Genomic DNA, 14,547 nt, shown 5'->3' with positions numbered 1-14,547 from the left:
AGTCACCATTTGGCCAAAATCTTGAGAGTTTTCATATGTGGCTGCTACATCTTCTCTTAGCCATGCTTGAACTGCTAATGGAAACCTTAATGCCATTGATTATAGTGTAACGTGGTATAACTTAGGAAGCCTGGTTTGTTGACATATTGAGATGAGATGGTTTTATCAAACAAGCTTTCATCTCTGATTGAAAATACCAATTTGTACAACTTCAATTTTTGAGTATCAACCCAAATGATTCTACTAAGACATTTGTCTAGTTCATTGAAATGAAGTTTAGTTCCATCATCAGATGAAAAGAGAGTCTAATCTATATGTACTCTAATATGTCATCCTAATTTGGAAAACTTATGAGAGGCTCTCACAAATTGCTTAGCTGCCTTGCACATCCACAGGCCAAATTATACCAAGCAGAGTAGCCAGAAATGTATGAACTATGAAGTGCCAAGATATGTCTCATGAACAATCTATTTGAAGTAGCTTCTAGTGTCAATACATACTTTCTTTGCTCATAATTAAATAAAATTGTGTTCATATATTTGGGAGACCCCAAATGGGATCCATCATTACAAAACACAGAATGTAGATTCTAACATTCTAGTCAAATTGACCTGCTTTCCAGTACCCCCAACAAAACCAAAAAACATTCTGGATTCAAGACTCTTCAGCCTTATCAACTATACAAAACTATACAACTGATTACAATCTGGATCAGATGCATAACACATATCATGGTATTTAGTAAGCAATTATCAACACTTCTTGTTCTAATCTTTCACCTTGAGCCAAATGTAGCTAATACAAAGTGAACCCATCATCATAGCAAACATGCCACCCTTGTCGACAAGGTGGGGCATTTTCACCATACTCAGCACAACAGCTCCATCTTTTCTTCCAATTCGCACTTCCAGTGTTTGGTCTATTATTCTTTTCATTACATTTGTAAACAATCACTCCAGAGCGGTCACTCCACTCTCCATCAATTCCTTGGTGTGGCGGAGCCAATGCAAACAATCCCTTCTCTCCTACAAACATTACAAGCTTAAGATAAATATAAAAAACACGGCTTTACTTTTACATATGTTATAGAAACCCAGTATCAAATGAAAGCAGTTTTAAAATAAATAAAAAATTAATTAATTAAATGCGTAAAAGATTTGAGAAGTTGTGATCACATAATAAATTTCTATGTGAACTGTGATACATGAAAACATTAGGGGAAAAAAGGTGCAGTTTACAAATGGTACAGATGATGACTTTAAATTGTGAAATAAAATTTTCCTTATGGACATTTAGGCAAGAGAACTTAAAACAGGTTTTGTTTGTAGTTACAATTTCTCTTAGATCTTTTTCTTTGCCTTCTGAATTCCATTCTCATATGAACCAGACATAAAGGTTGCCGCTCCATCTGCAACATCTATCTTTAAGCCTTTTTGTTGATAGGGGCTCATATTTAGATTAAGAAAGTAACATTAGTCTTGGCATACAGGTCTCGTGGGTGGAGCGAGTGGAGGGTAGGTGCAGCATAGTGGACCAGAGCAGGTTAGGGTTATATATATTACTCTTGTGGATGTAGGTAACAGCAGAACCATGTGACAAATTACCAATAGTCCCAAATGTTTAAGCCATTAGTAAATCATGAATTTAATCATTTAACCATAATTCTAACACTTGTGTTATCCTACACATGAGATTGGCGGAGACAAAGTTCAAACTCAGTATCACCTGCTTTGATACCATGACAAATTTCCAATTGTCCCAAAAACCTACGCTAATAGAAAATTGTGAATTTGTTCATTTAACCATAATTGTAACACCATTTATATTCTTTATGTTGATTTCTTTCCCTTTTTCTCTTTACTTTTCACTAAACTGCATAGATCAACAATCATCAACACTTCTACATTTTCCTAGTAACCAAATTCCAATTGGGTGTAACATTTTCTTTTCTTTCACAGAGGGTAATTTCAAGCTTGATTATCTCAATTTAAAGCTTATACTCTGTCTATAAAAAGGAAACCTTGAAAAACAGTGTCATCAACTATGAAGATGTGCATTTTATAATAGTTAATTCACAACCATGTGCATAAGCACATGATAAAACATTATCCCAGAACAATGAATATTAGAATTTAGAAGGAATATTACACAATCATACATAAACAAAACATAAAAAAGCTATTGTTTAATTGAGCATGTGATATAGATATAGATAATAGCATATCTGATACATACCAGTGGTGTGGCCATGGAAGGAGCAAGCAGTTGGGGAATTATCTTTGTCTAAGTAAAGGGTGTTGCACCTTAAGCACCTTTTCTTTGTCTGTACTTGTTTAGTACTTGGTTCTGTCTGGTTGATGTTCAAGCAAGACCTGACCTTTCTCCCACTTATTATTAATGGCTTGTAATGGCTGAGGAGGCTTTGAGAAAGATTGTTAGCAAAAGCCATGTCAGTGTACCAATTTTGAGCAAGGAAAGTGGAATGGGCTACAAGGATGAGGTGGGGCTGTGGGAAATATATTAAAAGCTTTGGGGTGACTAAGAAAGCCCATGAATTTTGGGCTTTGTTATAAAGTGGGGTTAGAATTTTGGGGGCCAATTATTTTTTCCGGGCTTCGTGTTCATATGGATAAAGCATTAGAAATATTACGCATGTTTTGGTCAATGTTATTTTCTCGTCTATACTTGTATCATTTCATATCATATACTGTGTAGTATATATTAAAAGTTAGAATTAAAAGACGTGTATGTGCCAAATGATTGAGCCAAATTGAAAATTTTTGTTAATAAATATATTTTTTCCTTTATCAACTTTTTTTTACTAGTTTCTTGAAATAAACACAAAAACTAGTTATTATTATTATTATCAATTTCTATACTTTTTTTTCTTCTATCATAAAATAAATACAAAAAACAAAAAAAATTCTATGAGATGTGGTAATTTGTTTTTAAGCACAAGGCTTCTTCTTCTTTCTTTATTAAAAATTTTTTTTTTCTCTTTACCATTATCACTAATTCTCCTTCTCTTACGGCAATTTTTTTTTGGTGATAATCCACATAAGAAAATAAAACTTCAATAGTTAGCAAAAAAAAATTAACCTTTACCTTTAAAAAAATTCTCATTGGGTAAGACTTCGAAAGTCGAAGTATTTAGATAAGCATGTATGTTTGAAAAATGAGTTGAACTAAAACCGTACTTGAACTCTACTGTGCTCTATTATTTAACAATGCTAAAATCAATCAAAATAAAATTTAAAAACAAAATAATAATAATAAGATAAGAACTACAGAAGAAAGGATTTGGCTTTTTTTGTGAGAAGAATTTCTTATGCGAGAAGAGTTTTCGTTTTTCTTATTGCCTTCGATTCTTCTTCAATTTTTCTATCAATGTAGTTCAACTAATTTAACAATGCTTATCTCACAATGTCTATTGGGGAAAAATAAATGTCAATTCTTTTTTATGACATTAACCCTGGGTTTAATTCTAAGCAGTATTTTTTCTATGGAAATAAATTTATGATCAATTCCTTAGGTGTTGTATCTTAAGTTTCTCAATTAAATTCAACTACGTAATTGTATTAATCGATGCAAAAAAAAGAAAGTTTGTCCTTTCAAAGAACTACTAATTCAACCATACAATTCACTCTTCAATGCAATTACATAGTCAAATTTAATTTAAAAATCTAAGGTATAACATCTAAAGAACAGTGCCTTAGCTACAAACAATACTAGATCCACCTTTAACAAATATATTATATTAACTACTAAGATTGAAGGATTTTGACGTGGTTTAATTTCAACCAGTACCCCCACAAACCCAAAAAAACATTATGGATTCAAGACTCTTCAGCCTTATCAACTATACAACTAATTTTAACAGTTGCCACTCCTCTATTCTAAAGCATCAAAGGCTGATTACAATCTGGATCAGATGCATAACACATATCATGGAATTAGGAAGCAATTATCAACACTTCTTTTTTCTAATCTTTCACCTTGAGCCAAATGTGACTAATACAAAGTGAACCCATCATCATAGGAAACATGCCACCCTCGTTGACATGGTGGGGCATTTTCACCATACTTAGCAGTCAGCACAATTGACACTTCCAGTGTTTAGTCTATTATTCTTTTAGATAAAACTTAGATATAGTACCTCAGATGCTGTTTTTTAGGTTCCCCCTCTTAAAATTTAGCCACATGATTACTTAACTGAAAATATACTTCCATCACCTAAGAAAAAAATTCACATGACAGAATCTTAATAAGTAAACCTAAGAAACAGTACCTAAGTATTGTACCTAGCTAAGTCTTGCTCTATATGTTTTTTCATTCCATTTGTAAACAATTACTCCAGACCGGTCACTCTCCACTCTCCATCAATTCATTGGTGTGGTGGCCACAATGCAAACAATCCCTTCTCTCCTAAAAAAAAACTATTACAAGAGCTTTAGATCAAAATGAAAAACACAATGGGTTTAAGGACCGAACTAGATAGATGTGAATGGAAATAGACCAAATGGATCAAACTGGACCAAATGGACCGAATTTGGCAAAGTGGACCAATTTAAACGTAAATGGACCAAATGTATGAATTGGACTGAAATAGACATAAGTACACTAAATTGGACCGAATTGAACGAATTAGACTGAATGAGAGCGAAGTGACCAAATGGACTGAATTGGACGAAATGGACCAAATGAATGAAGTGGACTAAATTAGACCGAAGTGGACCAATTGGACTGAATTGGACCGAACTGACGACATGGACTGAATTGGACTGAACTGGACCTAAATGGCCAATTGGACCGAATGGACGAAGTGGACCAATTGAATTGAATTGGACTGATATGACCAAATGGACCAATTGGACCAAACTGGATTGAATTGGACCTAAGTGGATAGAAGTGGACGAAATGGACTGAAGCGGACCCAATTGGACTGAAGTAGACCGAACAAAACCAAATTAAACGAAAGTGAACCAAATGGGTTGAAGTGGACAAAAATGCCACGCTGATATGGCTTAACAGAATTGTAACAATAATAAATGCTACATTTCAACTTTTAAATATTATATAGTTACACTAAAAGTAAATACCATTTTGCTTAGAGTTCTTTTGGTGAATTTAAATTTTGAATTAGGAATGGCAGAATATATACAAGGAAAGTATGGAAGTGAAAAACCAAATTTAGAAAAGAAATCGTGCTGCTTGAGCGGGATCTCAAATGTTAACCCTCTTGAGACCTTCTGTCCTTTATGATTACAACAATTTTATGCTATTTTGTCAGTAATAGGCCTAGATTATAACCAATAACAATTTTTCATTTAGGATTTTTTGTGAAATTGTTATAAATAATATTCACATATGTCCATGTGTAAGAGTATGAAAGGTGTTGACCGATACGGACTGAAGTTTTGAGAAAGTGGTGTCTTAATTAACTTTTGACCAGATTATTCCACTTCTAACCCATAAAGACATCTTAAAAATCTCATGCACCAATAATGTGCATAGTAGACTAAACTTAGGACCTCTATGAGATCACTCCCCAGACCAAAATCTCCACCACTAGGGGTATATTACTACTATAGTTCCATATTGACAGTACTGCTTATCACATCACGACCAAATTAGAATTCCCCTAATCAAAGCCTTTTTTTCAATTAAATATCTGACTCAAAAAATGAAGTGGAAAAATAATTTTTCTCCCTTTATGTTTGGGATAATTCACAATTTTCCCCCTTATCTTTGATACTAAGTATGATTTTAAAACCTAGACCGTTTAATGAACCAAAAGAGGGAGAAGTTCAAGTTTTTGAGGTTGAATCAAAGTTGAACCGAGGTTAAACTGTGATAACGTCATAATTAATTTAATAATTATTTAAAATATAAATAAATACATTAAATTAATATAATTAGAAAAATGAACTAAAATAGTCCAAATAAATATAGAGATCTAATTTTCAAATGTCTTTTTTATATCATAACTTTCATAAGGCAAATAAGAAATATTGAATCTTAAGCAGAAATAAATATTTTTTTGATAAAACTCAATATTGAACTCTTTTAATCTTTTTATGAGAGCTTATGTCTAAGTTATCTGAAGTTATGCTCAAGCCCATTTGACTATCCAATAAATTGTTTTATGCCAAAGCACATTTGAATATTCAGCTACTTATTAAAAAATTTAAAATAAAAAATAAACAAAAGTTAGAGGAGTGGCCGGCTAAAACATTAAAAAAATTGATTAAATAAAGAACAAAACCCAATAAAATTTTGAAAATAGTGGTTGACAGTTGACAACATGTATTTAGTAAAATTTTAAAAATAAAAAATAAACAAAAGCTATAAGAGTGCTAGACCAACCATTAAGAAATGAGAAATAATATGTTAACAACATTTTACAACAAATTTTAAGTATCAAGTTGTTATTGGTTGATATTGTTTGGGCAAAAAAGTAATTTTAGCATTAAGTTCAAATTTGAAACAATAACAACTAACCACCTATGGTTTGTTGTGAAAATATTATGAAAATGTTGTGAACGTAATACTTCTATTAAGAAATTGATTAAACCCAGTAAAATTTAAAAAAGAGTGGTTGACAACATGTTTTTAGTGGGTGACAGAATGCAAGTTGTCAATCATCTTCAAAGAGACCAAAACACTCTAGAGTTCAAAGGAAAAACACGGGAAGGGAGAAAACTGTAGAAACAACAAACGAAAACAAATGCAGAGAAAGAGAAAATGCAAAAATAGCAGTTGGCAGAAACAACGCAAAGAGAGAAGGCGAGCGAGATCTAAAAGAAGAATAAGAACAAATAGTGGTTAGTGTGATCTCAATGTCTGAGGTTGAAGCTTTATCAATGGTTGAGCATATAAGTACCAAAAAAAAAAAACTCTGAATCAACTGAACCTGCAAGAACCGTGACAAATGTCCACGGTTTTCAAACTTGTGAGGTTGAACCACGATTCACACGGTTCGCTAAGTTTTTCATATATTCTGGTTTTTGAGGTTAAAAGAATCATTTTGGTGAACGGTTTTCGGTTAACCCGGTTTGATTGTATGGTCCGGTTTCAGTTTCACAATCTTGATTACTAACTAATTTCTCTTTCTATGTTTGAGAAATAAGCAAAAATCTTAAATCCATTACTTTTTTAGTTAAATTCAATGAAATTATAATAATTACAAATCATCTTCAAAGAGACCAAAAGACTATAGAGCTCAAAGGAAATACACGGGAAGGGAGAAAAATGCAAAAACAACAAACAAACAAAAAAAACCCAGAGAAAGAGAAAATGCAGAAATAGCAGTTGACAAAACAACGCAAAGAGAGAAGGCGAGCGAGATTTAAAAGAAAAATAAGATAAAATAGTGGTTAGTGCGATCTCAATGTCTGAGGTTGAAGCTTTATCAATGGCTGAGGTTGAAGCTTTATCAATGGTTGTGCCTGTAAGTACCAAAAAAAAAAACTCTAAATCAACTGAACCTGCAAGAACTGTGACAACAATCCACAGTTTTCAAACTCGTGAGGTTGAACCACGATTCGCACGGTTCGCTGAGTTTTTCATATATGTCAGTTTTTGAGGTTAAAAGAACTGTTTTAGTAAACGGTTTTTGGTTAACTTGGTTGGACCGTACGGTCCGGTCTGAGTTTCACAATCTTGATTACTAACTAATTTCTCTTTCTATGTTTGAGAAATAAGCAAACATCTTAAATCCGTTACTTTTTTAGTTAAATCCAATGTAATTATAATAATTACAAAAGCAATATAAAAAAATAACAGTGCAATTTTTAAATTTTTTTCTTTTTTGTAGTGTACAACTCATAATTTCTTTAAAAAATATTGTTAGATTTAACTAAGGAAATAACAAATTGGGAGCATTTGCTCATTTTCCAAATATAGAGGAGGAAATTAGTTGATTTCAAAGATATATGGGAGAATTGTGAACTACTCCAAACATAAAAGGAAAAAAAAAGTTTTTTCCCCTAAAATAAAAATATGGAAAATGAAGCTATATATAAGTGTACTAAAATAATATAATCTTATGAGATTTAATACAATATTCGTTGGCACTTGCCAAGTTAAGCAATGCTATCTCTCAAAATAAAGAGAGAAATTTTAAGCAATGTATAAGCAAATAAGTCAACGAAGCCACATTATATAAGTCACATTGTATTTGCATCCTAAACCCTACACTCCAAAAGAAAAACCAAACCAACAAATTGGTAGTAGCAGGAGTATACCAAGATGAAACAAATAGTTCCTTCCTTTTGTGCCTCCTCCTTGTTCATTTCTCTTTTACTAGCAATAATCCTATGCATTAGCCCTACACAATCAATAGGGCAAGATGTGCTCAATGATATATGCTCCAAGACTGATGACCCTTCTTTCTGCTTACAAGCCTTAAACTCCGATCCCAAAACCGCCACGGCCGACCTCCTTGGCCTTGCCGGAATATCAATAGAGTTGGCCAATACCACCGTCAGTGGCACTCACACATTTGTTAAGTCACAACTTGCTCAGACAACAGATCCCAAACTCAAAAAGCAGTACTCACAATGCAGTGACTCCTATGATGATGCCACTGGAAATGTTGACTATGCAAAGGAAAGGTTGGGGGCTGGTGACTATGGTGGAGTAAGCTCAGCAGCATCAGCTTGCATGGATGATGTTTCTGACTGTGAAGATGCAATCACTGGTGCAGCTTCCTCTCTCCCACAACAAAATAAGAAATCTAATGAAGTTTGTCTCATGACATTGGTTATCGCTAATCGTCTATCGGGAAATAATTAGTGTTAATTCTTGTACACCTTTTGATGAATAAAAATTTTAGGCCTCATTTTGAGAATTTTACAGCTCTTACTTTATTCTTTACTTTTTTTCTTCCTCCTAATAAATGGAATCCGTTTAACGTTTATGTTATATTATAATTTCTAAGTAACATGTTAATATGATTTATGTATATTGTTACATATAGGAATAAAATTTTCATAATGACAAAATATACTACATATATGATTTATGTATTTTAATTTCATTTTATAAAACATAAATAATAATAATAATGGATTCAATTTTTAATTAGACACTATTTATTCTATGGACAGTTTTTTTTGTTTGAGAGAATTTCAACCTATGGCGTTCGCTCCTGATGGTCGCTATTTATCATCAGACTAAGACATTAATCAGTTTTTGGTGTAGGCAGAGATTGAACCCCAGATCTCTTATACAACTTTCTATGGACAAAGTTTAGGTACAATGAAATTGACCGTTTCAACAAAAACATTATTTTTTTTCAAAGAATCACTAAAATCAGTTATACAATTCAATTAATCAATGCAATCACATTCTTTAAAAAAAAATTAATAATAATAATGCAATAACATGGTTGAAATTAATAATAATAATAATAATAATAATAATAATAATAATAATAATAATAATAATAATGCAATCACATTCCTGATAGTCGCTATTTATCATCAGACTAAGACATTAATCAGTTTTGGGTGTAGGCAGAGATTGAACCCCAGATCTCTTATACAACTTTCTATGGACAAAGTTTAGGTACAATGAAATTGACCATTTCAACAAAAACATTATTATTTTTTCAAAGAATCACTAAAATCATTTATACAATTCAATTAATCAATGCAATCACATTCTTTTCAAAAACAATTAATAATAATAATGCAATAACATGGTTGAATTTACTCTCTATTTGTTTTAGCAATGATGTTTTCTAGAAAATGAGTAATTTTTCACAAAAACAATTTCCATAAAACAATCTCATTTTCCTATGTTTGGTAGCAACCTTAAATGAGTTGAAAAACAGTCTCATAACTTCCCTTAAAATAATTGTGAGATAGTCTTATCGCCTTTGGTCAAAAAAAAAAAAGTGAGATAGAGTCGTTTTCCAAAATAAATTAACGGAAAACAATTTCTTAAAATAAGTCATCATAATTTTTATGTTAACAAAAGATAGTTTTCTTTTGATTCATTTTTTTAATGCTACCAAACAGTGGAAAATACAGAAAACTATCTTTACATAATGTTTTTCATCAAAACAAACAAAGCGTTAATTGGAAAATATCATAACATGAGGGGTGTTCGCAGTGCGGTGTGATTTTAGGCTATTTTTAGCAATTCACTCTGCAGTGCGGTTTAGCCAAAACTATAACTGCACCACACCTCATTTTTGTAGTCACATGTGTGGTGCAGTTTAGAGTTTAGCCAAAACCATAACCGCACTACACCTCATTTTTACGGTTACATGTGCAATGCGATGTATAAGATATGGTCTGAACGATTTGAAACGAATATATTTTTCAAATTTTGGACTTTTCCTGCCCAGTCCAAAACTAATTTTTCCCTTTGTTTTGAGTCAATTTTAAACTATTGAGTTAGTTTTTCTTTATTTTGGGTCGGCTTTCCTAATCAACACTTGCTATGGTTATTAAACTTTTTTTTATTTGAAAACTATGGTTATTAAACTATTAATAATGTATTTAATATTAAAAAAATAAATATATTAATATATAGAAAGGATGCAATGCAGTGCGATTTGTGCAGTTTTCTTATTATAAAACTGTAAACTGCATCGCACCATGTGTGCAGTGCATTATTACCTACAGTGCGGTGCAGTTATGCCATTTTGCATACGATTTTGGTGCGATTTTTGTGGCTTCGTCAACACCCCTTCTATAAAGTTAGGTCTTTTTTTTTTTTTTTTGGGAATAAGATCACTTATCTTTAGTCTTCTATATTTTGCATCATTAAGTTTCACCCTTTCTTCCTATCATTATCCCTTTTTATTTTTCCATGAGGAGAGGACACCCAAAGAAAAACAAAAGGAAGTGTCGATCAATTTTATGCAAATCTTAACCCTTGAGGATTGGAAAACACGTCATGATGCCTTGTGGATTTCGCTAAATTTCAGAGGCTATTCAACTTTCCAAATGCATATAAACTATATATAGTAAATGAGGCCAAATTAAAGGCTAACCCATGAAGATTCGACTCCATTACACATAAGGATTAATCTTCGTTGAAAATTTAATTTGGTTTGGCAACCCATGACTCTTTTGTTTTGTGTGTGTGTGTGTGTTTTTAATTATCTTGAAAATATAGAAGAAATATTAGGAGTTGCATCATTTTTATGAATTTGGGATTTTGTAGTAAATTACAAGTTGGTATTTTTGGCATTAGAGAAGAAGAACAAGAACAAATCCGAATGCAGTTTTTATGTGGTCAGCTTATGGTCGAAACTATTCACTTAATTTCTATATATTAACATTTTTTTTTTTTTTTGAGGAGGAAGATACTGAAATTTTATTAAGATAAACCGGCTAAATCAGCCTAAAAAATAGACGAAATATGTGGTGAAACATCCTTCATTTACACTATAAAATCTGGGATGTCTATCGCGCATCTTATCAGATTATGAGTCACAAAATTACATTCTCTCCTTACACGAGAGTATTGCAATTTAAAAAATCTGTTTGAGTAGACCTTAGCATCATCAATCCATGGACCAATTGAGGACAGAATAGGAGTATCCTGGGATAGTGCTGTGATAACCTCCAGTGAGTCACCTTCCAAGACTGCTCTGTTAACGCCAACATCAGCTGCAAAGGACAAAGCCGTGGCAGCAGCTAATGCTTCAACTTCAGCACTACCGTAGGCTTGCTGCAGCTTCTTTGAACATGACGCAATGACTAAGCCCGCACTGTCCCTGATTACGACGCCGATGCCTGACTTATTCTCGCCGGAAAAGACCGCCCCATCGAAATTTATTTTTGCCATGTCCTCCGGTGGAGCTCTCCAACGTTGCCTGCTTTGTGTTCGCCTCTCTGACAGAGGCATTGATTAACATTATTAGTGAATCATGGATTGATTGATATGAATCAATTATGAGATTTGAAATATTGATTTATAAATTTAAATTCAAAATGTGTATTATTTGACAGTTGATTTTGTACATGTTGTCCTTTGACTTTATTTTTTACTTTTAGTTTCTCAAAAAAAATTTTGACTTTTAATTTTAGTATTGTGGATATACGTCGTTGGTCTAAACCGCATTAATTTCTTAGATTATTTTATGGTATCTCAAATACTTTTAGGACTATGATACCCACATATATTGGGATAATTGACATAAAGAAAAAAAAGATTTATTGGAATAATCAATTTAATTTGTTTTCATAAATATGCACGAATGGTTGAAATTATAATAATAGAAATAAATGGCCAATAGCATTAAGGTATTATACCCCGAAAAAATGAGGGAGACAATAAATTATCCTAATTATTTGGAGCAACTCAACAACAGTGAGTATCTTTTTTTTTTTTGTGATTGTATCATCAATTGCTGCTAGGATTATACAAAAAGACCCTTAATTTTTATTTTGAATCAAATTGTGTTCTAAGTTTATAGTTTAGTCAACTAATCAAAATGATGGATTCAATTTCTATTCTCGATCTGGACAAAGTTTAGATTCAATTCCTCAAGTGCTAATGAAATTAATCAATACAATAAAAACATTATTATCTTTGCAAAGAAGCACTAATTAAACTCAATTAGAAGAGGATACCCAAAGAAAAACAGAAGGAAGTGTCGAGCAATTTTATGCAAATCTTGACGCTTGTAGATTGGAAAACACGTCTTGATGCCTTGTGGATTTCGATAAATTTCAAAGGCTAGATAACTTTCAAAATGCATGTCGACTATATATAGTAAATGAGGCCAAATTAAAGGGCTAGCCCATGAAGATTCGACTCCATTACACATTAGGATTAATTTATTTTTAAGTTGCTTCATTGAAAGATTAATTTGGTTTATTTGGCAACCCATGACTCTTTTGTTTTGTGTTTTGTGTGTTTTTTTTTTTAAATAATCTTGAAAATATAGAAGAAATATTAGGAGTTGCATCACTTTTATGAATTTGGGATCTTGAAGTTAATTACATGTTGGTATTTTTGGCATTAGAGAAGAAGAACAACAAATCTGAATGCAGTTTTTATTTGGTCAGCTTATGGTTGAAACTATTCACTTAATTTCTATATTAACATTATTATTTTACTAAAAAAAAATATTAAAATTATTAGTGAATCATAGATTGATTGATATGAATCAATTATGAGATTTGAAATATTGATTGATTTATAAATTCAAACTCAAAATATGTATTAATTGACAGTTGATTTTGTATATACTGTCCTTTGACTTTATTATTACTTTTAGTTTTTCCACACACACACACAAAAAAAAAAAAAAAAAAGATTTTCAGTTTTATTATTGTGGAGTCTTTGTGTGTCTAAACCGCATTAATATCTTCTTAGATTATTTTATGGTATCTCGAATACTTTTAGAACTATGATACCCACATATTGGTATAATTGACATAAAGAAAACATATTCATTGGAATACTCAATTTAATTTTTTTTTTTTAATACAAGATAGAATTCTACTTTAGTCTAATTTAAGTGTCTATGTGTGTGAAACTCCCTCTTAGAGACTTGAACCCTGACCCTTGCTCCCATACTCTAAAAGTACTTATACTTGTGGAGTGATCATCGCACCAAGAGTGTGCAGTGGTAATTTAATTTGTTTTCAAAATATTCACAAATGCTTGAAATTATAATAGTGAAATAAATGGCCAATAGCATTAAGGTATCATTCCCCGAAAAATGAGGGAGACAATAAATTATCCTAATTATTTGACATCTTTGATTCTTCTATATTTTTATTTTATACTCTTTTAAATAAAATTATCCTAATTTGTTGGCATCTTTGATTCTTCTCTATTTTTATTTTATACTCTTTTAATTAAAATTAAAGGAGATAGTAAAATTATCCTAATTTTTTGGCATCTTTGATTCTTCTATATTTTTAGTTTATGCTCTTCCAATTAAAATTAAATTAAGAGGTCAATCAAAATTTGGGCCCTTGACAATTGCGGGGCTGCGACTGAGCAAACTGGGCCAGGCCGTGATTGGGTGTAAGACAAAATTGTTTCATTATGGATGGCTATTGAATTTAACTATTGAACCCAATTATAAAGTTGCTTCATTTTGGATCGGCTATGCTCATTATATTGCATTTGGCATTATTATCTAACAATTCCTTAGGAATTAGGATAAAAAAGTGATTGAGCCTAAAATAAAAATCAAGGTCAACTTGTAAATATCATCGTTAATTAGCCTTTGATGAAAAAAAAAAAAAAGTTAACTTGTCAATGCAATCTAAGTCAGCAAAAATTATATATATTATGACATTATCAAGAGTATTGTAATTTGGTATTATAATTTGGGTTACCAAATTTTTTCAATGGAGATCCTTTTAGGGACACTTGGGTGGTAGGCTCAATAGACACTAAGGATGTGTCGCGAACCCCAATGGCCACATATTAGCCCATAGGGTTTGGAGGTATCTCATTGACAAAGAGCGAAATAGTCATGTTAACAATTGAGTTTACGACATTTAAATCAAATAATAAGTTTTGAAAGATTCACAAGTCACATTCCACCAAAATCTAAGCATT

At 31.8% G+C, this 14,547-nt stretch overlaps 2 protein-coding genes and 1 long non-coding RNA gene across 3 annotated transcripts; 1 reads left to right on the top strand and 2 right to left on the bottom strand.

The window, feature by feature from the left end:
• Positions 1 to 452: 452 nt before the first annotated feature.
• On the bottom strand, positions 453 to 2,486 carry LOC142617712 (uncharacterized). The gene is made up of 2 exons (XR_012841027.1): positions 2,236 to 2,486; positions 453 to 1,025 (listed from the first exon to the last, which is right to left on the bottom strand). It is a non-coding gene; the product is annotated as an uncharacterized LOC142617712 (long non-coding RNA).
• A 5,764-nt stretch (positions 2,487 to 8,250) lies between these two features.
• LOC142617000 (pectinesterase inhibitor-like) lies at positions 8,251 to 8,796 on the top strand. Its single transcript, XM_075789715.1, has one exon. The coding sequence runs from the start codon at positions 8,251 to 8,253 to the stop codon at positions 8,794 to 8,796; it is 546 nt and encodes a 181-aa protein (XP_075645830.1).
• A 2,604-nt stretch (positions 8,797 to 11,400) lies between these two features.
• LOC142616999 (uncharacterized) lies at positions 11,401 to 11,868 on the bottom strand. Its single transcript, XM_075789714.1, has one exon. It carries the CDS (start codon positions 11,866 to 11,868, stop codon positions 11,401 to 11,403), a length of 468 nt encoding a protein of 155 aa, XP_075645829.1.
• Positions 11,869 to 14,547: the final 2,679 nt, after the last annotated feature.

This window comes from Castanea sativa, chromosome 11, assembly GCF_040712315.1.
Source record: "Castanea sativa cultivar Marrone di Chiusa Pesio chromosome 11, ASM4071231v1".
In the NCBI taxonomy this organism is placed as follows: domain Eukaryota; kingdom Viridiplantae; phylum Streptophyta; class Magnoliopsida; order Fagales; family Fagaceae; genus Castanea; species Castanea sativa.
This window is presented reverse-complemented; position numbering and strand designations above follow the sequence as displayed.

Bases quoted from the DNA above. Each gene is read 5' to 3' on its own strand.
- LOC142617000 (XM_075789715.1), top strand. From the start codon at position 8,251: ATGAAACAAATAGTTCCTTCCTTTTGTGCCTCCTCCTTGTTCATTTCT.
- LOC142616999 (XM_075789714.1), bottom strand. From the start codon at position 11,868: ATGCCTCTGTCAGAGAGGCGAACACAAAGCAGGCAACGTTGGAGAGCT.